The following is a 23,916-nucleotide window of genomic DNA, read 5'->3' as shown; positions in this document are numbered from 1 at the left end:
TCATTTATTTATTTATTTAGATTTAAAATAATTGAAAAGATTCCTTCCTGAGATTCTAGACACCATAACGCATCATTAGCAATGCAATAAAATCCTAGCAACATTAATCATTCCAACGGGACCTAGCCAGCCAGCTACCTACAGAAACTCCTTTCTGACCCTCCATCATTGTGGGAAGCATACCCTCAGCCCTTTCCAAACATCCTACTGCAGCATGCAAAATCAGAGCTATTTTGTAGCAAATTGGGGAGCAAATTCCAGAGTACTGATGTCCTGACAGAGACAGCTTTCTCCTCTTTTATAATGAGAGGGATCCAGCTCAAGCATCCTTTTGATCACAACAATGGCACAGGGAGATGTGGTCAGTCAAACAGACCAGTCTCAGGCCATTTAGGATTTTATAGGTCATAACCAATACCTTGAACTCCACCTGGGAACCAATAAGTCATCAGTGCAGATCTTAGAGCACCGATGACACATGCTCCCAGAGAGATGCCCTCTTCAGTAAACAAACAGCAGCATTCTGCACCTGGTTTTAAGGTGTAACCACATGTAGATCACACTGCAATAGTTTAATCTTGATGTGACAAAATCATGAATAACAATGGCAAGATATCTTCATGTCCACACGGGCACACCCATGCAGAGCAGTTTTGCAGAAAACAATTAAACTAAGTACACACAAAAGAACAACACTAAGGAAACAAAAGGGAACTCATTGTTTTTCTTTTCTCTAATCCCTTTAAGTTTTATAGACTTATTAGAGATTGCTTTAAATAATAGTTGATTAAAAAATCAGATAGAGGTGTGACTTTTAAGTTCATGATGTCCCTTAAAATTCTGTTACTAATATTAGTAATGTTTTAAATGTCCCTTAATACTCAATCAAGAGTGAAAATCATTTTAGATTTGTAGCAGCAATTGGTTAAAATGCCAGGGCACAATTTTGATAAGTGTGCAGCTTATATTGACTTATGTGCGTGCACGCAAGACCAGAATTTGCCCCTAAATCTTTATATGCGTACTTGAGATCAGATTTTTCAGAAATGTGTTTGGTGATTTGTATGCATCCTCCCATTGACTGTATGCAGCTTGCTGTAGAGAGTAATCTCCTTAGATCTATACAAATGTTCTTGCTGAACCAAGGATTTTAGGAAGAAAAAGCAAAGTAGTGTGTGTAAAACTTTGGCATGAACTAAAAACACTTTATGTATATAGATCAAATCCACCTGCTGGAAATCATTTTGACATCTTGGTGTAAAAAAAAGTTCTGTACTTGGTGAGTCTTTGCTGAGTCTGAATAATGTTGCATTTTATAGCCTGTTTTCATGGGACCACCACTCAGTTCCAAGCCAATAGAATACTTTAAAATGTTGTCTCCTGTAGCAGCATGAAAACACTCCAAGAATTTGATGCTTTCAAGAATAATTTGTGACTGTTATGTAAGCCTAAAGTTACAATCAAAGACAGTTTATCAACACTGAAGAAAATAGACTTGCTTTAATCTTTAAATGGTTTACTGAGAATTCTCAGATGCTAATTTGCTGATACATCAGTTTTAGCATAAATAGAATGGCATGAAATTTTTTTAGTTATCCCAGTATTATCCCTTAGCTTCTAGAGTGATCCATTTCTATAACATCTGCCTGTTCCTTCCCTTGATGTATAGCAAAAGGAAATTGGCTTTTAAATAGTATTAGCAGTGTTAAAATGCCTTATTTGAGTGAGGAATCAGTATGATCATCTTATGAGGCATCATTAAAAATAACATTGAATTTCTACAGCAGTACAAAGTACATTCTGCGTCAGTATAGAAGAATAAATTGCTAGAGGTTTCAGCCTCAGAGGTGCTGTTCACTCAATTCCTGTTGACTTCAGTGGGAGTTCAAGATATTCAGCACCACCCAGTCTAAGGCATTTTGTTTATTATTTATTAATTACAGTAGCACCTGGAAGCCCACCTGAGATTGGGGCCTCATTTAGTATGGTAATACATTGTAACCAATGCGCCATTCTAATCGTACACACCATCATTCTTTAAAGTGGGAGGTCAAGGGACAGTATATGGTAAAAATAGTGGGGAAACTATTGTAACAAACCATTAGTTTTGTATTAAATATGAACAATTCCGATTTTCTCTTTTCCTATCCCTGTATTTGCTGTAGGAACAGGGAGGGAGGAAGAAAGGATGATTTAAACCACTCTTGCACTCCAATTCTTGGCCCCAGTGGTGTAAGTTAGAGCAGCCTCTAGATGTAATAAGCTAGCTGAGAATAGCCAGAGTGCAGTTTGTTCTGGACATGTCCCCTCCTGCCCCCGCACACCTCAAATACACAAAGCTGAGGGGAAAGTGTAGAGCCATTTCAGCAACAGTGTTCTGGCTGGGCCACCCTCTTATATCAGGGGTGTTCCCTGGGGACCCTTTCTACAACTCTCTGCCCCCACCCCATTTATTACGCCTTTATGCCCATGTAGCATCGTGAATGGGCCAGACAGAAGAGAGACTCTAGCCCCTGAACCATTAAATAACATTACAGTTGTGAAACTGTCTGTACTGGGCAGGGGCGTCTCCAGGCACCAGCGCACCAAGCACGTGCCTGGGGCGGCAAGCCGCGGGGGGCGGCCTGCCGGTTGCCGTGAGGGTGGCAGTCAGGCTGCCTTCGGTGGCATGCCTGCGGGAGCTCCGCTGGTTCCACGGTTTCGGCGGCAATTTGGCGGCGGGTATGCCGAAGGCACGGGACTGGCGGACCTCCCGCAGGCATGCCACTGAAGGCTGCCTGACTGCCATGCTTGGGGCGGCAAAATACATAGAGCCACTCCTGGTACTGGGGAAATTCAGTTCAAGCTTGTCCTTATCACAGATCAGTGTGATAAACACAGGCATCGCATCAGGAGTTAAGGGCAACATGCTGGATTTAATTTAGGATGTCCTTTCTCCTCTTCGGTTGTTATTTCCTTGTTTAATATTTGTTTGTTTGCTTGTTTGTATTTGTTGATATTTGTTCTCTTGGTTGTTTGTTTTTAAATGTCATAAAGAGTAAGAATCCACAAGCCCAAGAGAATCAAACTGTTCCTGCTTCCTGGATTATTGTATTTATAATTTGTTTCTGTGCATATTATTATCCTTTAAGGAACAGCCGGGTGCCTTTGGAAACCTTCCTGTGTTAGGGCCCGATCTTGCATCTATTAAAGTAAATGGGAATTTTACCGTTGATTTCCCTGGGAGCAGGAACAGGTCCTAAGTCGCTAGTTAGTACTGCAGCAACCAATGGTGAAAATCACAATGTCAGTAAAAATATTCATATTAAATTATGAATAAAGCTACACTTCTAGCACATTAATACTGGGGGGAAAGAGTTAATAACTTTGGCTGTTTAAAAAAAAAAAGTGTTCCTAGTCTTTTTATATTTATATATATATCCATCTATGGAAAAGCATCAAATAAAACCTGTAAACAGATTTTTTATTTTATACATTTCTTTAAGTGAGCTGCTCTTCAGTTGATAATCTGGAGACCAAAAATCAATTGCAAATATCATGCCAACGCAAATGTTTACAGCTGAGATACTAAACCTTTGAAAATAGGGTAGGCTATAATGGAAGTGTTGACTCAACTTTAACTTTAGAGGCAGGCACAAGTGGTGCCAGTTTAATTAAAGCCTGTGTTTAAAATAGGGTTAGCCTTGATATGACATTGATTCACCAGTGTCTCCCTCTTCCCCCACCCCCCAAAAACACTGATGACATTTTGTACCACATACCATTGCGTTATGACAGATTAATAGATCATTTTGTTTTCTGCAGGAAAACTGAAGACTTTTATAACAAAACCTCCAGTGTCAAAATGAATACAGGTATGCTGTTTCTGTGAGATTTTTCTTTACTTGTATATCTTTTATTTAATAAGCAAACTAGGGCCCAAATTATTAAATGTTCATGCACAAATTACACTAAGCTGATATTGAAATTAAACTAAACAGGATGTTGTATTAATAGTATGTTTGTATATGTATATTTATATGTGCCACATATAAAATATACATACATGTTTATGTATGTGTATATATATGAAATATGAATGTTTGTATATGTTATGTGTATGTGTTTATGTATATTTTATGTAAATATATGTATATATATATATAATTGGACAATGCATATATACGTTCTGCAGCACAACGGCATACATAATAGTCAAGGGAAAATAGCATCCCTTTATCTCTGGAAAACAGTACTATAATGCTTGCTTTTCTGTAAATATCCTGTTAGGTGGGTTTGAATATAAAAAGAGGTTGGTATTTAATAAATTAGTGGCTATGTGGATCACAAATTGAATATGAGCCAACAATGTGATGCAGTTTTAAAACAGGCTGGGGTGTATTAACAGGAGACGTGTAAGACGTAGGAAGTAATTGTTCTGCTCTACTTGGCATTGGTGAGGCTTCAGCTGAAGTTGTGTGTCCAGTTTTTGGGCACCACACTTTTAGAAAGATGTGGACAAATTGGAGAGAATCCAGAGGAGAGCAACAACAATTATAAAAGGTTTAAATAATATGGTCTGTGAGGAAAGGTTAAAAAACTAGTCATGTTTAGTCTCAAGAAAACAGACCCGGTAACAGTCTTCAGATATGTTAAGGGCTGTTATAAAGATGGCAGTGATCAATTATTCTCCACGTCCCCTGAAGGCAGGACAATAAGTAATCAATTAATCTTCAGCAAGGGAGATATAAGTTAGATTTGAGGAAAAACTATCTATACAGATAAATAAGTACTGGAAAAGGTAACCAAGGGATGTTGTAAAATCTCTCTCATTGGAGGAATAGGTTAAAGAAACACGTGTCAGAGACTGTCTAGCCCAGTGGTGGGCAACCTGTGGCCCGCGAGCTGCATGCAGCCAGTCAGGATAATCCAGTGGTGAGCCACGAGACAGTTTGTTTACATTGACTGTCCGCAGGCATGGCCTCCCACAGCTTCCAGAAGCCACAGTTCGCCATTCCTGGCCAATGGGAGCTGTTGGAAGTGGCCACCAGCACATCCCTGTGGGCCGCGCCACTTCCCGCAGCTCCCATTGCCTGGGAATGGCAAACTGCGGCCACTGGGAGTTCTGGGTGGCCGTGCCTGCGGACAGTCAATGTAAACAAACTGTCTCGTGGCACACCAGTGGATTACCCTGAAAGACCGCAGGTTGCCCACCACTAGTCTAGCCTCAGCACAGAGGGATGGACACTAGATGATCTCTCAAGGTCCTTTCCAGTCCTGTAATTCTATGATTCTATATACATTTATATTATCTTTCAGGCTGCTATGGTAGAAATGTAAAATCTGGTCATAACCAAAACACAAATTGTAGAATGTTTGTTTTATGGTCTATTACAAAGTACAAATAAAAACTATAGCTTGATCCTACACTATTGAAGTCAATGGGAGTTATGCCATTGTCTTTAAATAGGGGCTGGATTGACCTGTCCAGTAGACAAGTGAAATACTGGCCCCATTGAAGTCAATGGCAAAATTTATAGTTACTTCAGTGGGGCCATGATTTCACCCGATGTGTATATAAATAACTAATACCACACTATCAGGTTTAATCTGTGCTATGATACTAGAGATAGTGGATTCTCTGAACACAATAATAAGCATCATGAGCAAATCAGCTCAAGTAACTTTTTATTCATCTGAAGCTTGTATTGTTTTATATTCAGTAACTGGTGGATCACACAAGAGTTTAATAAGGAAGACGCTATTTATTGTAATAATATTCAGAATTTCTCTCTGCCCAGTTTTATACTCGTTTTCTTGTGAGAGCTGAAGTTACAGTAGAAATTTATATCCATATATTTATATATTTTTTTAAATTAAGGTAGTTATGAAGCACTCCTTAGCTAATGGATTTATGATGTAACTCCACTAATCATCATTACACATATGACTACAATTCAATTGCATATTGCAGTCTCATGGGTTCAAGTCTAGTAAATATTATTTTGTGGATCTCTCTCCCTTTAAAAATGTCACATTTCATTGCTCTAATATCACAAATGTGACTTACAGCCTCCTCATGACATCATAGCTATGACATATGGGTTAATTGTTCTAACTTCCAGTGAGATTTTTGCTACAAGTTTCAATGTAATTGAATTCCTTTTGTTGTGGACTTTAATCCTAATGCCTCCAGAACACACTTTGATAACCAACTACTGAAACATCCTAGGATTGTCTAAACAAACATGTCATCATGAACTTACACAGAACTTAAACCTGTTGCACATTTACAAATCGAGGAGCACATCACTTACTTGTGAACATCTATAGCAGTTGTCCACAATTACCAGCTCTACTAAAAGAAGAAATTACCCAATGTGACAGGGCAGCAGCCCCTTACTGGCTGGCACAGGATTAATAGCAGCCCTTAGAATGGCTGCGCAGAACCCAGCCAACCAGAGGAAGGCTTAGAAGCAGCCAATCAGGGCCAGGCTGGACCGTATAAGGACGACTGCAGGGCAGAGAGAAGCTGAGGGAGAAGGACTGGCTGCCCGTAGAGAGAAGTACCTGGGACAGAGCAGTGCTGGGCAGGGTCAGGGAAGCAAGCGGAGCTCCCGCCTGGCTGGCTCCCAGACTGAGGCCTTGATACAGGGGCCGAGTAGGTGTTGGGGCTACAGGGAAGTGGCCCAGGGATAGCAGGTAATGGCAAAGAGGGGAAGGAGAGGCAGTGAGTGACTGCTAGCTATAGGGTCCCTGGGTGATGGCCCAGAATGGCGGGTGGGCCTGGGCCCCCCCCCCCCTTTGCCCCACTGGCTGCTGAGGGAAGTGGCTAGCCAAAGGACTGCAGTTTGCCCCTGAGTGAGGGGCTGGACTAGAGGCTGCAGTTCGCCACTGCGGCGAGAGGCCGGACGAAGGACTGCCGGTTTCTCCGGTTTCCCCGGAAGTGGGGAGACAACAGAGTTGGGGGACAGCCGGAGGGCCGTGCCTTGAAGAGGACGCCATGGTCCGGGAGCGATGCGGGTCCCCACAGACAGCAGAGATGGTGGAGAAGCAGTGACGGAGAGTGAGACGCCACAAGAGGCGAGCGCCCTGCTGATAGACGGAGCTAATTCCCAGAGCAACCAGCAGGAGGCTCCACGGTGGTGAGCACGACCCGTTACACCCAAATAAAGTAATAGTTCACATTTAATTCTATTGATATAGTCTGCAACCCCATGCAAAAACCAAGCTGGATTAAGCATAAGTATTGAGAGTTATTCCTGACATAGCACCAGGAGTAGGATACTAAGACGTCACTTCCACTAAGCATGAGAGCGGTTGAGATAAGAGATACTCAACATAGTGTACTTGGTTACATAGAGCTTCCCAACCCTCCTACACATGGCACTCTGAGTGCTGTTAAACCAAAATAATAGTGCAGCGACCATCTTGGACCTGTGGATTTACTAATGCTTCATAGCAGGAGTCTGTGCATGTACACAGCTGTAGGTAATTAGGTACTACAGAGTTGTCACCGGTGTCTAGTAAAAACTGGATCATTCCACAAACTACTGGTCTACTTGAAGGATAAATGGGTCCTCTGTAGCTCTGGTGAATCCTGTAAAGTCATTAGACTGGGGCAAATTAAGTTTAAAAAAAGAAAAAGTAGGCCTGTTTCTTAGAGTAGACTCTTTCATGACGGGATGCAGAGATAAAGTTTCTTGACACCTTAAATGACTACTTCTTGGAGCAGCTGGTCCTGGAACCCACCAGAGGAGAGGCAATTCTTGATTTAGTCCTAAGTGGAGGACAGGATCTGGTCCAAGAGGTGAATATACCTGGATTGCTTGGTTTTAGTGACCATAATATAATTTAATTTAATATCCCTGTGACAGGAAAAACATCACAGTGGCCCAACACTATAGCATTTAATTTCAGAAAGGGGAACTACAGAAAAATGAGGAGTCAAGTATCAGAGGGGTAGCCATGTTAGTCTGGATCTGTAAAAGCAGCAAAGAGTCCTGTGGCACCTTATAGACTAACAGACGTATTGAAGCATGAGCTTTCGTGGGTGAATACCCACTTCGTCGGATGCAAGCAAGAGTGAGTCAAGCTAGAGATAACGAGGTTAGTTCAATCAGGGAGGATGAGGCCCTCTTCTAGCAGTTGAGGTGTGAACACCAAGGGAGGAGAAACTGCTTTTGTTGTTGGCTAGCCATTCACAGTCTTCGTTTAATCCTGAGCTGATGGTGTCACCCACGAAAGATCATGCTCCAATACGTCTGTTAGTCTATAAGGTGCCACAGGACTCTTTGCCATGTTAGTCTGGATCTATAAAAGGAGCAAAGAGTCCTGTGGCACCTTATAGACTAACAGACGTATTGGAGCATGAGCTTTCATGGGTGAATACCCACTTCGTCGGATGCATGTATTGACCCACAAAAGCTCATGCTCCAATATGTCTGTTAGTCTATAAGGTGCCACAGGAGGTTAGTTAAACAGATATTAAAAGGTACAGCGCCAAAAGTTAAATCTCTGCAAGCTGCATGAAAACTTTTTAAAGACACCATAATAGAGGCTCAACTTACTATGTTTTTTAATTTGGGGTACACATTTAAGAGAACCAAAAAAGAGCCACTGTGGCTAAACAGTGGCTAAAGTAAAAGAAGCAGTGAGAGCCAAAAAGGCATCCTTTAAAAAGTGGAAGTTAAATCCTAGTGAGGAAAATAGAAAGGAACATAACTACTGGTGAAGTGTAAAAATACAATTAGGAAGGCCAAAAAAAGAATTTGAGGAACAGTTAGCCAAAGACTCAAAAAGTTATAGCAAATTTTTTTGTAAGTACATCAGAAGCAGGAAGCCTGCTAAACAACCAGTGGGGCCACTGGATGATCAAGGTACCAAAGGAGCACTCAAGGATGTTAAGGCCATTGCGGAGAAACTAAATGAATTCTTTGCATCAGTCTTCACGGCTGAGGATGTGAGGGAGATTCCGAAACCTGAGCCAATCTTTTTAGGTTATAGATCTGAGGAACTGTCCCAGATTGAGGTATCATTAGAGGAGGTTTTGGAACAAATTGATTAAACAGCAATAAGTCACCAGGACCAGATGGTATTCACCCAAGAGTTCTGAAGGAACTCACATGTGAAATTGCAGAACTACTAACTCTAGTTTGTAACCTTATCATTTAAATCAGCTTCTGTACCAGATGGCTGGAGGATAGCTAATGTGATGCCAATTTTTAAAAAGGACTCCAGAGGTGATCCCGGCAATTACAGGCCTGTAAGTCTGACTTCAGTACCGGGCAAACTGGTTGAAACTATGATAAAGAACAATATTGTCAGACATATAGATGAACATAATTTGTTGAGGAAGAGTCAACATGGTTTTAGTGAAGGGAAATCATGCCTCACCAATCTATTAGAATTCTTTGAGGGGGGCAACAAGCATGTAGATATGGAGGATCCAGTGGATATAGTGTACTTTAAATTTTCAGAAAGCCTTTGACAAGGTCCCTCACCAAAGGCTCTTACGCAAAGTAAGCTGCCACGGGATAAGAGGGAAGGTGCTCTCATGGATTGGTAACTGGTTAAAAGATAAGAAACAAAGGGTAGGTATAAATGGTCAGTTTTCAGGATGGAGAGAGGTAAATAGTGGCGTCCCCCAGGGGTCTGTTCCAGGACCAGTCCTATTCAACATATTCATAAATGATCTGGAAAAAGGGGTAAAAAGTGAGGTGGCAAAATTTGCAGATGATACAAAATTACTAAAGATAATTAAGATCCAGGCAGACTGCGAAGAGCTACAAAAGGATCTCTCATAACTGGGCAGCAAAATGGCAGATGAAATTTAATGTTGATAAATGCACAATAATGTACATTGGAAAGCATAATCCCAACTATACATATAAAATGCCGGGGTCTAAATTAGCTCTTACCTCTCAAGAAAGAGATCTTGGAGTCATTGTGGATAGTTCTCTGAAAACATCCACTCAATGTGCAGCTGCAGTCAAAAAAGCGAACAGAATGCTGGGAATAATTAAGAAAGGGATAGATAATAGGACAGAAAATATCATGTTACCTCTATATAAATCCATGGTATGCCCACATCTTGAATACTGTGTGCAGATGTGGTTGCCCCATCTCAAAAAATATATATTGGAATTGGAAAAGGTTCAGAAAAGGGCAACAAAAATGACTAGGAGTATTGAAAGGCTTCCATATGAGGAGAGATTAATAAGACTGGGACTTTTCGGCTTGGAAAAGAGACGGCTAGGGGAGATATGATTGAGGTCTATAAAATCATGACTGGTGTAGAGAAAGTAGATAAGGAAGTGTTGTTTACTACTTCTCATAACACAAGAACTAGGGGTCACCAAATGAAATTAATAGGCAGCAGGTTTAAAACAAAAGGAAATATTTCTTCACACAGTGCACAGTCAACCTGTGGAATTCCTTGTCAGAGGATGTTGTGAAGGCCAAGACCATAACAAGGTTAAAAAAAGAACTAGATGAATTCATGGAGGATAGGTCCATCAATGGCTATTAGCCAGGATGGGAAGGAAGGGTGTCCCTAGCCTGTGTTTGCCAGAAGCTGGGAATGAGCAACAGGCGATGGATCACTTGATGATTACCTGTTCTGTTCATTCCCTCTGGGACACTTGGCACTGGCCACTGTCGGAAGACAGGATACTGGGCTAGATGGACCTTTGCTCTGACCCAGTAGGGCCATTCTTATGTTCCAGTTCAGTGTCCCCTGTGGGTGCAGACTTCGCAGGATATCTCAGCCAGAAGCTATTTTAGTCTGCAAAGTGTGTGTTCAATTTTCACTTTCTAGCATGTATGGAAAGGTTTGTTTGTTTGTTTTTTGTATTTGATACTAATTCTTTACCAAATGCTAGAAAGGCAACTTCCCAAATTTAACAGCTAAAGGCAACAAAACATTTTTGTAATAAGCAAAGAAATAAACAAGTTGTAGGGGGAGATTTTCAAAGGCACAAAGGGGAGTTACACACACAATTCTCATTGGTTTTCAAACTCCTCCATAATGTATACAGAGAAAAATATCTACATCTGTGCCACCCCTTATGTTATCTGCCCCACTTCTGGGGCTAGCGATCGGTGCAATTCACTTAGACTCAGTCTCTCTAACCATTCTCACAGATACCGCAGTGCATATCTGAATGCCTTATAGGGTAAGATAGCATTCCACCACTAACCTCCAATCATGTGCTCCCTGTGGCCGCTCCCACACCTCTTCATGATGGATTTATTACAGGTTTACAAAACCTGAGAAGCTAGCATAAATCAAATCATCCTAAACCACCTCCTGTGCACAAGGCATAAAAGAAACCTACAATTCTCTCCCATGAACTGTCCTGCTCTCACCCCTTGTTTTGTCATCCTATTAAACCCACTTTCAGATTGATGTCCTTACACAATTGTTTTACCTATTTTATCTACCTACTGCGTCTAGATTATTTGTAAGTGATCTCTCACTATGTTATCTAGGGGGATAAATACTTATCTGTGTTCATTAGATTGCAATATTCCCCGTGTAAGGCCATAATTTTATATTGTACCTATTAAGTCAAGTTCACACCTACGACACTATATTGATAATAATAGGGTTGTGGTAAACTCTGAAAATTGGAAACAATATAGGATTGAGATGTATATAGGCAAAACAAAAGATCTTTAAAAAAATTGTATGCAAAATTGCATGCAGTATTATTTTTAATTTATTTTTCTTGTCATACTGGACTAAAAAGAAGTTAAGTAGTGTTCAGAGTTCACGTGAAATCTACCGAAGAGAGAATTTTTCCTAGATGGAAGTAATTGCATTGTTACTTCACCTATATTTAAGACGAATAATTGTTTGTTTGTTTTTAAATTCATAAGTCAGCTGCTCAGTAACTTCTTAAAATGCTTACCAACCGCTTAACATGTAAGGTGGGATTGTTCAACATGTTCAGCATTGATAACAATCCCATTGACTTCAACTGGAACTGAGTTAGGGCACCACTGAATGCCCTAAAAAATCTCACCCATCATTATAATAATGGCCAAGCACTTCAGAATGTATGACTATAGGCTATGAGAAACTGTGTGAGTATTTTCTTTCTTTACATTCTGTGAAGACTGGAACAAAATAGCTGCAAGAGAGAGAGCCTGGATATGTTGCCTCAGAACAATGTTTTCTTATGGGCAACGTTCTCTTCTGATTATGGCAAATCTGTGTAAAGCTCAGAACATCTCCATGTTCCCCAGAGTAGCTTGCTAATCAAAACTCTCTCACACTAAACAGGAGCGATCAGAAGAATATTAATGATAACTTAAAATATATGAAGTGCTTTTCATCTAAAGATCTCTAAGCGCTTTAAAAATGTGGATAAGCGTCATTATCCTCATACGAGAGAGATAAGGTGGGTGAGGTGGTATCTTTTATTGGACCAGCTTCTGTTGGTGAGAGAGACAAGTTTTAGAGCCACACAGAGTTATTCTTCAGGTCTGGAAAAGGAACTCCCAGTGTCACAGCAAAATGGAAGATGGAACAGATTGTTTAGCATATGTAGTTAGCACATATTTTAAGGGGCCATTCAAAGGAGAGTGGCCCATTAACACCTCTCCAGTCATAGGACAAAAAAAGGGGGATAGTGGGTCACAGATTGTTGTAATAAGCCATAAATCCAGTGTCTCTCTGTTCAGTCCATGACTTTTGGTGTCTAGCAGAGTAATGAATTTAAGCTCCCAGGCTTATCTTTTGAAAGTGTTGTGAAGGTTTCCTTTGAGGATGAGGACTGAGAAGTCAGATATAGAATGATCACTTTGTGACAGGTGTACTTGTGGCACCTTAGAGACTAACAAATTTATTAGAGCATAAGCTTTCGTGGGCTACAGTCCACTTCTTCGGATGCATCCGAAGAAGTGGGCTGTAGTCCACGAAAGCTTATGCTCTAATAAATTTGTTAGTCTCTAAGGTGCCACAAGTACTCCTGTTCTTCTTTTTGCGGATACAGACTAACACGGCTGTTACTCTGAAATTTGTGACAGGTGTTCACCCACAGGCACTAGGGTGTTTTGGTCTTTTATCATTTTCTATGTGAGTTCATTCAAGAGCATAGTGATTGGTTTTACCCACATAGTTGTTGTTGGGGCATGTAGTGCACTGGATGAGGTATACCACATGTTGTGATAGGTATGTGTAGGACCCATGGATGTTGAAAGGTGTGTTGTGGGTAGGGTTGCCAGGTTTTCGACTGGAACACCCAGTTGAAAAGGGACGCTGGTGCCTCCGATTAGCACCGCTGACCAGGCTGTTAAAAGTCCAGTTGCGGTGCAGCTTGGCTGACAGGCTTCCCTGCCCAGCTCTGCATGGCTCCCGGAAGCAGCGACATGTGTCTCCAGCCACTGGGAGCTGCAGGGCAGCGCCTGCAGGTGGGAGCAGCGCGCAGTGCCTCCCTGGCCACCCCTCCAGCTAGGAGCCGGATGGACAGGTCGCCACTTCCAGGAGCTGCCTGAGATTAAGTGCTGCCCAGAGCCCGCACTCCTCACCCCTTCTCGCACTCAAACTCTCTACTGTAGCACGTACCCCAACCCCCTGCCACAGCCCAGAGCCCCTCCCACATTCTGAACCCCTCGGCCCCACCCCCCCAGCCTGGAGTCCCCTCCTATACCCCACACCCCAAGCTGGAGCCCGCACCCCAACCCCCTTTACCAGCCCGGTGAAAATGGGGTAGTGAGCGAGGGTGGGGCGATGGAGGGAGGAAGGATGGTGTGAATGAGGACGGGGCCTCGGAGAAGGGGCAGGGCCTCAGGGAAGGGGTTGGGTGGGGGCAGGACAAGGGTGTTCGGTTTTCTGCAATTAGAAAGTTAGCAATTCTAGTTGTGGGGGGTGCTGATCATTGTAGCAGTGGAAATATGTCTGTAGGTTTTGGATCTGTTGTTCTGACAGGGTCTGCTGATGCTTTGAGTTGGTGTGTACTGCTCTGAGGGGATCTTGCTTCTAATAATGAGCATGGAGAAATTGAGGGATTGTTTGAAAGCCCGAAAGGGGGGGGGAGGAGGTCATGAAAGATTTCTTTCAGGTCGGGGTGAAATCTTTCCCTAAGAAAGCAAAGGCTGAACTGCTGTGGATTTACAGAGTGAATAAATGTACATATCGCATATTTCATAGCAGTATGCAAATGTTGATATTGTCTTTTGGCACAGATGGATAATGAATGGTCTAAGTTAATTTGCAAAAACAAATCCTTGGTGTCCACTCATAAATATTTTAGTCAGGAGTTTTACAGGGATAATATGCTTGGTAAATGCATCTAATTTTAAAATGATTGAACAAGTCAGCTGCTAGCAAATGAAGCACATAAAAAGCAGCCAGGGAAAGAGAGTACGCAATTCTGGAAGGCTGCAAAACATAGGTGCATTAACTTTATTAATGTATGTCATCACATGATGTACCTCCTAGCAATTTATCCAATTTGTCTGGGAGACAAGAACAGAAATACTTGGTCCCTATAGAGTCTGTGACTCGGTCATAAAGTCACTTTTGGTTAAATGAAAGAAATTATATTATCTTGATCCTCTAAGTCAGCCCTCTTCTAAGAACTTAATATAATTATTATTTGTATTTTGGTAGGACCTAGGGACCAACTGAGAACAGGGCCCCATTTCACTAGGCACTGTACAAAGTAATAGACAGTGTCTACCGCAAAAAGCTCAAAATCTAAATAGACAAGACAAACCAAGGGGAGGGGAAAGGGATGCAACATACAAGTAGAGGAACAGAGTGATGGCTGGCAAATGTCATGTTAGGGCCACTATTTTGGGGAGAGAAGGTTGGTGGGGCTAGGTTTTTTTTGTCTTTTTCTTTTTAATTCTTTGGGTGGAGGATTAGTAAGGGAAGATTAGCTAAACGGAAAGGCAAAGGAAAGGAGGAGGGAGGCTTAGGAAGAGGAGAAGAGAGAGCGAAGGAAGGAAGGAGGGGAGCACTCAGGGCAGGTAAAGTAAGACTGAGATGAAGAGACTGTGGGTGGGGGGCTGGAACAAACAGTCAATGCCCAGAGCAAAAACTGGTGAAAACAGTCTAATAACATCATCAATATCCAACAGTTCCGTCTACAGAACCTGCTGCCACTGCTTCTGTGTCTGCTCCTGCCAGCCATTGTTTCTCTGACCCTTGGCAGCTGGCTTCTGCCTAGAATTTCTTTCTTCCCACAGCCCATATGACTCAGGAAAGGGGGATGCAACATGGGTCCTAGTGCTCCCAGAGGAAAGTGAGGGCCATTCTTGCACAGAGCTAGACAATGGAGCAGAGGGGTGCTACCAGCTATCTTTCACTCTCCTTTCTCCCATCCCCAAAGTTGTAATACCTATTAAAGCTGATTATTTATCTGCTCCTCTTTTAATGGGAGTGGCATGTGCAGAGGGCTTGCAAGAGCCTATGATAGCATCTCATCAGAATGTAGCTCCTGATCAGAGCTGAGCATGCTATTCAATGAACAGGTTATTCAGTTATGAATTACTACTTACTGTTTATGCTGTGTTAGTGCCTAGAAGCCTAATCAGAATCAGGGCCCCATTATGTCAGTGTTGTAGAAATACATGAGAAGATATGATTGCTACACCCAACGGATTTATAAGAAAACATGAGACATGAAGGACTGAGGAGATGGAAATTGTATATATAAATAAAATATATGTGGGTATAATTTTATACACATATAAACATTTGAAATAGGTGTATATAAGTATCAGATATCCTCATTTGCCCCTCAACATAAATGTTAAGTAGTATGGGGGTTACAGCAGACATGGGTAATCAATCAATGAATTAAGCCCATATTCCTGTTTGTGAGTTAACTACAAAGAGACGACTTCTCATCCCAAAGCATCTTTAGAGATTTGGGGAGCAATACAATATCACTATTCATTCCTTTAAGCCCAGCCAGATCATGTCTTTTTTGTACAATGTCCGACCTTTTAGTCAGTGGTTGGCCTTTAGGTCTGACTGATCTTTGTTGCATTTTCATTATTTTCTTTAGCATCCTATCATCTGTTTGTTTTCTACATTGTCCCCACCATTGTAATCTTTTTCATTGCAGCCAATCCCGTACCATGATTTCCCATCCTACTCTGCTTCTAACTTCTTCATTTGTCTTCAAATCATTTCACATTCTACCTGCCATCTTTCGAAAAATTCTTATCTCTACCACCTCCAGTCTTCTGATGTTTGTTTCATCTAATGCAGCTGCTTTCAGTCCATACAATAATACTGTTAGTACACTGGTTTGATAAATTTTCACTTTGGTACCAAACAAAGGATTTTATCAGTCCATAATTTCATCAATTCCTGTACAGTACCTGTAGCTAAAGCACATCTCCTTTTAACCTCATTCTTGATGGAACTGTCGGCACTGATCAAGCTTCCTAGATACTCATAAGATTTTACTTGTTCTACAACTTCACTGCTGCTGCATTTCAACACTTTTCCAAGATACATCCACTTTGTCCTCTTGGCATTTATTGTAAATCCAGGTTGACTACACCAATGTTCCAAGGTAGTGAAGAGTATCATTATTAATTCAAACGTGTCTGCCAATCACACAACGTCATCCGTATAAATTGAAAAGCATAACTCTAGATCGCCCAATGTCACGCCCTTCAACTTGTCTACCATTTTTAACATCCAATTTAAGAATATGATGAAAAGTGATGGTGAATCCATATACCATTTCTTACGCCAAACTTTGACTTGAATCAGTTGCTTAATTTTCCACCAATCTCTGCAGAGACTTAGATTTTTATAAATAAATTTGTTATTAAGAATTATCCAACAAACACGAGCATTTCATAAGCAGAATTATTGGTGCATAAAATGTTTATGGATGTCTGGTGGAGCAGAGGCATGTGGGATGATGCAATATGAAATAAGTTTTGAGATGTAGGCACGGTGGAGTAATGTAGGGCCTAGAAGATGAGAATGAGCTGTTTGATAGTTGTATAATTTGAAAGCCATACACAAAATTCCCATTGACTTCAATCAGAGACCCTGAGCAAGCATTGCAAGATTAGGTCCAAGATGAATAAAAGAAAAATATTTAAAAATCTAATATGATACAAATATGTAGAATATATGGTATCTGTACTGTATTTCAATGTATTCAACATTAGTCAATATCTAGTTCAATATTGCTTATGTATATATGCACAGTGTGTTCCTTTAAATAGATATCTGTGTTTATATAGATCAGGCCTGCACAACATATGGCCCGTGGGCCGCATGCGGCCCGCGGGGCTCACTGTGCGGCCCATGGGGGGATTCCAAACCCCACGCACACAAAGTCCTGAGGCTGGCGTGGCGGCGCTTCCTGGGGCAGCTCCTGGTGGCGTGCCTACCCGCCGACAGAAGCCAGCAATGCGGGCGGCTGAGTCCAGCCCAATCAGAGCTGCGGGGGTGGGGCTTTCAGGCGTCCCCCCCCGCCCCCCCCCAACGCCGGTGCCGGCACAAGGATATTTTTGCGCCCTCGCGCGCCACCGGCCCCCCTGCCCCAAGCGGGACACGGGCAGGGAGCCCTCGCGCGCTGCCGCCCCCCCCCGGCCCCAAGCGGGACACGGGGATGGAGCCCTCGTGCGCTGCCGCCCCCCCCCCGCCCCAAGCGGGACACGGGGATGGAGCCTTTGTGCGCCGCTGCGCCTCCAACCCCCCCCCCCCGGCCCCAAGCGGGACACGGGGATGGAGCCCTCGCACGCCGCCGCGCCTCCACCCCCCCCCCCCCGCCCCAAGCGGGATACGGAGCCCGCGCGCGGTGCCGCACCCCCCAGGCCTCAAGCAGGACACGGAGCCCTCGCGCGCCGCTGCCCCCCCCCCCAGCGGGACACGGGGCTCAGCCACCGCCCCCGTCCTGAGCGCTTTTTGGCCCTCCCCCCCCCCGGGCCTCCTGCCCCATCCAACCCCCCGCGTTCCTTGATGCCGCCCCCCCGGCACCCCGGCCCCATCCACCCCCTTCCCTGTCCCCTGACTGCCCTCCGCCGCCCTATCCAACCACTCCTTCTCCCTGTCCCATGACCACCCTTGGAACCCCTGCCCCTGACTGCCTCCCACCACCCCATCCAACCCCTGCTCCTTCCTGACTGCCCCTCGGGACCCTTGCCCCCATTCAATCCCCCTGTTCCCTGCCATCTGACCGCCCCGTTGAAGACGTCCAGTTGAAGCTGATTGAAGATCCCTTTTCTGTGGATCCAGAGGAAGTGCCACTAGATTTGCAGTTGGAGGTTATTGAACTTCAGTGTTCAGCAGTTTACCGAAATAAGCACAGAGAAAGCAGCTTGCGGGACTTCTACAAAATCTGGACAATGAAGTTGCACTGAAAACATTCAGCATTTTTGGACGCACTTACATATGTGAACAAACATTTTCCATCATGAACATGAATAAAAACAAGCAATGTTCTTCTCTGACTGACGACCATTTGGAAGACATTATGAAAATATCCACTTCAAATATGACCCCCAAATGTGACAAGCTTGTTGCCGAAAAGAGATGTAATATTTCTCATTAAATTTGCAAGGTAATTATGAAACATACAAATGTTTTCTTTCAACGGAACAGATGTTTTTAATTTTTCCATGATTAATAAAAAAAAAAAAAATAATTTAAAAAATTGTTTGATTTAATTGAAAAATTCTTAATAAAGTATCACACACCCTCCCCCTGAAACTTTAGCTGTTTCAGTGGGGCGGTGCTGGGGAAGGAGGGTTTGTTTCCGCGGGGCCGGGGGGTTTTGGCCCTCAGCTGTTTTCTTTGGAGTAATATGGCCCTCGCCGCTTTACGAGTTGTGCAGGCCTGATATAGATACATGTCATATACATACATTGTATATTGCAATGTATACATTTTCCTATTGATGATGGGATATGTAAGAGGCAAAGTCAAACATATCATTAGATAATGGGCCAAATAGAGCCCTGCTATATAACTTCATTGACGCTGCCAAGGTTTTGTAGACAGAGATTTCTTTTCCAGGTGTCTTGCCGATGGGTCATGACCATATGCTCAAAAGGTCTAACTGGTGGCCATATTTGGGGTCAGGAAGGAAATTTCCCCTGGGTCAGATTGGCAGAGACCCTGGGGTTTCACCCTCCTTTGCAGCATGGGGCATGGGTCACTTGCTGGTTTGAACAAGAGTAAATGGTGGATTCTCTATAACCTGAAGTCTTTAAATCAAGATTTGAGAACGTCAGTAGCTCAGCCCGATGTTGTAGGCCTATTACAGGAGGGGGTGGGTGAGGTTTTGTGGCCTGTGATGTGATCATCATGATGGTCCATTCTGGCCTTAAATTCTATGAGTGTAAGTTCTACAAGGAATGTATTTGGGATAGTGTTTCTTGAAATTATAGTAGTGAAATATTTGTTCAGAATGACATATTGTAATTATTTGCTGAGTTTACTTTGGCTTGGAGATGTAGTGGTCCAACCTGCCTCATTCTCGTGCAGTGTCAGTAGCATTGTGTCTTTCCCTGAATGGCAGTCTACATCCCTGTTCCCCTTTTCCTGCTCTGAAACTAAATTAAAATATTTCTAGAAAAATACAATAAAGCTTGTATTCCATTTGATTAGACAATGTGACAACACAAATCAAAATCAAATACCAGACTATTGGCATTTACTAATCAAATAGAGTATCCTTTCAACATAATACTTCTAATACTTTCATATTAGAGAAAAATAGATATGAATACAATATGGTAATGAAGATACAATGAAATAAGGACTTACTGTATTACTCTTTGAATTCTACGATCAGCAGTTCCAATGAGATCTGTCATCTCATGTTAGTCGAGGGGAAAGGACAAGAATGGGAACGTTATAGTAAATTATATCTCCAATGTCATATTTATGTCAGTAATTTCCAGCAAATGTGCAGGTTTGATGGCCATTTCCCTTTGTTTCAGATGCATAATACAAATTATTAATTCCAAGCAATACATTGCTTAGGATTATTCCACTTATTAGATGGCTGAAATCACTTGACCTTTTGCCTCATGTCTCAGAACTGGAGGTGACTTTTGATAGACTTAAACCTGAGGACAGCAACTCAGATATTTGTCAGCATCAGCAACAGTTTAACACACATGCCACAAGATTCAATGCCAATGCACTCTGATATTTCCATTGGAATGTCTGAGCCACTTTACAAATACCTGGAGCATTAACCTTTTGACCTAGGTTAAAGATGCCCCTGGGGTTCAGCTCACACCTGATGTATGTAATAATCTCAGATAGATAAATATCATTTTTGTTTAAACATTATTGTCTGTCACAGAACTTTTCTGAAAATTGTAGGGTGGGATTTTCCAAGAGGCTTTAAGGCACCCAACTCCCAATGCTTTTAAGTCTGATCGACTTTAGCTCCTTTGAAAATTTCAGCCAGAATGAACAATAAGGTAAAGAATTTTAATACTAGCAAAGAGCAGAGAAAAAGCTGATTCTGCATAGAAGAACTCAAGCAGAATATTTTCTGAACTGTTTTTGCAAATATAGAGAACGGTGATTGCCCCATAATGAAAGGTCCAATCCCATGACACGCCAGCTGCCGCCAATAACCGTGATACAGTGCCAATGGACACAGAATCTCCATACAGTTTCCAGCCCTCAGTCAGTAGGAGAGAAAGAAGAGGGGAATAAATGGAGAAGAAAAGGATTATCTGAGATGATTTTTCCCTAACTCCCCAAGTGCTGAGGAGGGAGACAATTGTGTGTTCTGATTTCTTCACAGTGATCTTAGATCTGTCCCAAACTTTTATTTTGTGTCATAGTAGAGAGAGCACCTTGCATTAATCTCCACTTATTCTCCCAAGACATTGCTGGGCAAGAACATCAATCTTCCATTAAGTAGAGCTGCCAGAATGAGAAGTCTTTAAAAAGAAGAATAGGGATATAGTCTCCCTCCTTTGCCATACCAAGGAAAAAATGAGCAATTTTTGTCACTTGTGTTTAAAATATTCTATATAGATCCAAAGTACACTACAAAAACAGTCATGTAATAAAACATAAGCCTGTCTTGTGAATATGCCTTTCTTGTGCGAACAATAAAATGGCCTTACAGTGCTGATTATTGACAAGTATTATGCAGCTTTTAATCCATCATCTTGATTAACTATTTGTGCATTATTAGCTATACATAAGGCTAAGATTTTGTCAATTTTTAGTAAAAGTCATGGGCAGGATGTGGGCAATAAACAATATATCACAGAAGCCTGAGCCTCTCAGCATGGGGCTAAAGTCATGGAGATCACATAAAATCACAGAATCCATGACCTCTCTGACCAACTTGTAACCTTAGCTCCTCATAAGCAGCCCTTCTGGCACCAGAATGCACACATTGTCACAATGTATTAAGTACTGAATACTTACCATATTAGATATCCTGAGCTCTGGAAACCTACAGTGTATTCTGCTAATCTGTGGGTTTTAAAAACACACAACTATCAGCAGCAATTCCTAACTGCACGTGTTTTTGATGTACGTTTGGCATATCTCACACCATGTAATATGTAGTATGTGCTTGCTTCCTTTGTCTTGGGCCTGTGTCTATATCGTTTTGTGCTTCCAGATAGCGGTGGCTGTGCTCGCAAACGTGCTGCAATGTCTGTCACATTAACAGCTGTGAAGAGAGTTCAAAGTTCTCCAAACCTATTGGCTGCAGGTATAACTAACCAGTGGGATATCACCCTTGAACAGCTTTGTGTAACATATGTTTCTGTAGAATTAGTCTGCCAGGAGGGTAATCAAAATGGCTATTCCACTGGCAAGGTCTAATTTATATAGTTTTATGATGCCAAAATCTCTGAACGTATTTTGTTTCTGAAGATGTAATCTTACTTTTCCTCTAGCTATATGTAGTGGTCATTGAAGGATAGGAGAAACCTCCTGGGAAATTTTGAAAAGCTGTTTTAATGAAAAAAAAAAAAAAAAAAAATCTTGCCTCTATGACACGTATTTTGGGTATTTTCCCCTTCTTCGTACCTGCCCAATCTTAGACCCCTATTTTGTTAATAGGAGAACTTGCATGAAAACTGGGGTTTGTTTCTTAATATCTCAGCGGCTTCTGTTAAAGCTATAATTCTCTGCTCCCGATGTTTCAATCAGTTTGAGATTATTGTGCTATCACAAATGGAAGATTATAATTTCAGTTGTGAAATAAGTAATAGGAGCCAAATACTTTTATGAAACAAAAATCCTATTTTCAAGAAAATGTTTCTAGACATTTAAAAACAGAATAAAAACATAGAAAATAGTCAATAGAGGCAAAACTATTTCTTAATTAGAGGACTATATTGAGAGCTAGTTTAAGAAGTAAAACTCGAATGCATGTCTGTTGGCCATATTCAGTGGTGACTTAAATCAGAGTGTAAATTACATGCTAGGTGTAAATAGGGCAGAAAACCTATGTGATTACCTTGCACCAATTTGGCATTCAGTGGCTGTGCCAAACAAGTGTAATACACAAAGGAGGCAGAAGAGTGAGGGAATGAGAGGTCTAAGATGAACCCTCAGCAAGACCACCATTTTATTTACTCCAGTGTTCCATTGCATCATTGTGGTCATTCAACTAGAAAAAATTGTCAAAAACCTTGAGGGTAGAACTGTAAACATTCTTCACAGAATGAGTGCACAATTTTTCACAACACCTAGGAGTTTATCATAAGATATACTGATGAATAAATGGACACACATCTGACATCAGGAATAATAACATTCAAAAATCAGTAGGAGAACACTTCAATCTCTCTGGTCACTCAGTAACAGACTTAAAGGTGGCAATTTTGCAACAGAAAAGCTTCAAAAACAGACCAACGAGAAACAGCTGAGCTTGAATTAATATGCAAACTAGATACCATTAACTTGGGTTTGAATAGAGACTGGGAGTGGCTGGGTCATTACACATATTGAATCTATTTCTCTTTGTTAAGAAGCCTCACACCTTCTTGTCAACTGTCTAAAATGGGCCATCTTGATTATCACTACAAAAGTTTTTTTTCTCCTGATTATAGCTCATCTTAATTAATTAGCCTCTTACAGTTGGTATGGCTACTTCCACTTTTTCATGTTCTCTGTATGTATGTATGTATATATCTTCTTACTTTATGTTCCATTCTATTCATCTGATTAAGTGGGCTGTAGCCCACGAAAGCTTATGCTCAAATAAATGTGTTAGTCTCTAAGGTGCTACAAGTACTCCTGTTCTTTTTGATGTTTCAACAGATTTTCAAAAGAAGTAGCTTCCACACTTTGTCACCAAAGTGATACTACTATAGCAATTACAATATATCTCATCCTGAATGCATATTAGCACATTCAATTGAAGAGGCTCCATCTGCACAACTCTAGTTAAAGGGCTGTCAGAAAATGTAAACCTCTGTATTTAGAGATAAATACTAGGTTGGCCATAAAATTTCACTCCTGGCTGAAACTTACTATGCTAACTGTCAGCCTTCCAGCTTTTCTGGAGTGTTTAAAATGCACAAAAGATAAAGAACAGTCATTTTAGAACATTTGTACAATTCCAATACACAAACAGCTTTTGGTATTTTTAGCTTTATGTTTATAGATGGTCTAAATTGTGGACTATCTCTAAAAAGAAATACAAAATAGGAAAAGTTTATTTTTATAAATTTCACAAGAAGTCCAGATGTGAGCATCTAATCCACAAGGACAAGAATCTAATTGAAATGAGTGGGGACTACTTCAAAATAAGATGGTACTCAGTGTGAATAAGGGTAGTAGAATTGGACTTTTAGGGGGTTGTTTTGTGTCTATCCATTATAGACTTCAGAAAATGCATATAATTGGCCTGATGTTTCAAAACACCTCTTGCAAAGTCAGTATGGTTTATCATGTAAACCTGCAAACTGAGACTTTAAAAAGGTCTTCTTTACTGTACTTAATAGTCC

General features: G+C 41.6%; 1 protein-coding gene across 50 annotated transcripts in view; it reads left to right on the top strand.

Annotated features, from left to right (window-relative positions):
- Window positions 1–23,916, top strand: part of SORBS2 (sorbin and SH3 domain containing 2) — a 291,973-nt gene that overhangs the window by 150,823 nt on the left and 117,234 nt on the right. For 32 of the 50 annotated variants that reach the window (XM_065597968.1, XM_042841983.2, XM_065597969.1 and 29 more), the window contains 2 exons: window positions 3,805–3,854; window positions 21,576–21,668. The exons of 4 other annotated variants lie outside the window; for them this stretch is intronic. In XM_065597968.1, coding sequence (XP_065454040.1) covers window positions 3,845–3,854; window positions 21,576–21,668 — 103 coding nt within the window. In that variant the 5' untranslated portion in view covers window positions 3,805–3,844. Of the gene's footprint in view, window positions 1–1,218; window positions 1,280–3,804; window positions 3,855–21,575; window positions 21,669–23,916 lie in introns of all 50 variants that reach the window. 14 more of the 50 variants (XM_065597957.1, XM_042841993.2, XM_042841987.2 and 11 more) reach the window with 3 other exon arrangements.

The sequence above is a fragment of the Chrysemys picta genome, chromosome 5, assembly GCF_011386835.1.
Source record: "Chrysemys picta bellii isolate R12L10 chromosome 5, ASM1138683v2, whole genome shotgun sequence".
Classification (NCBI taxonomy): domain Eukaryota; kingdom Metazoa; phylum Chordata; order Testudines; family Emydidae; genus Chrysemys; species Chrysemys picta.
Note: the sequence above shows the minus strand (reverse complement) of the source record. Positions and strands in the feature narration are given on the sequence as shown.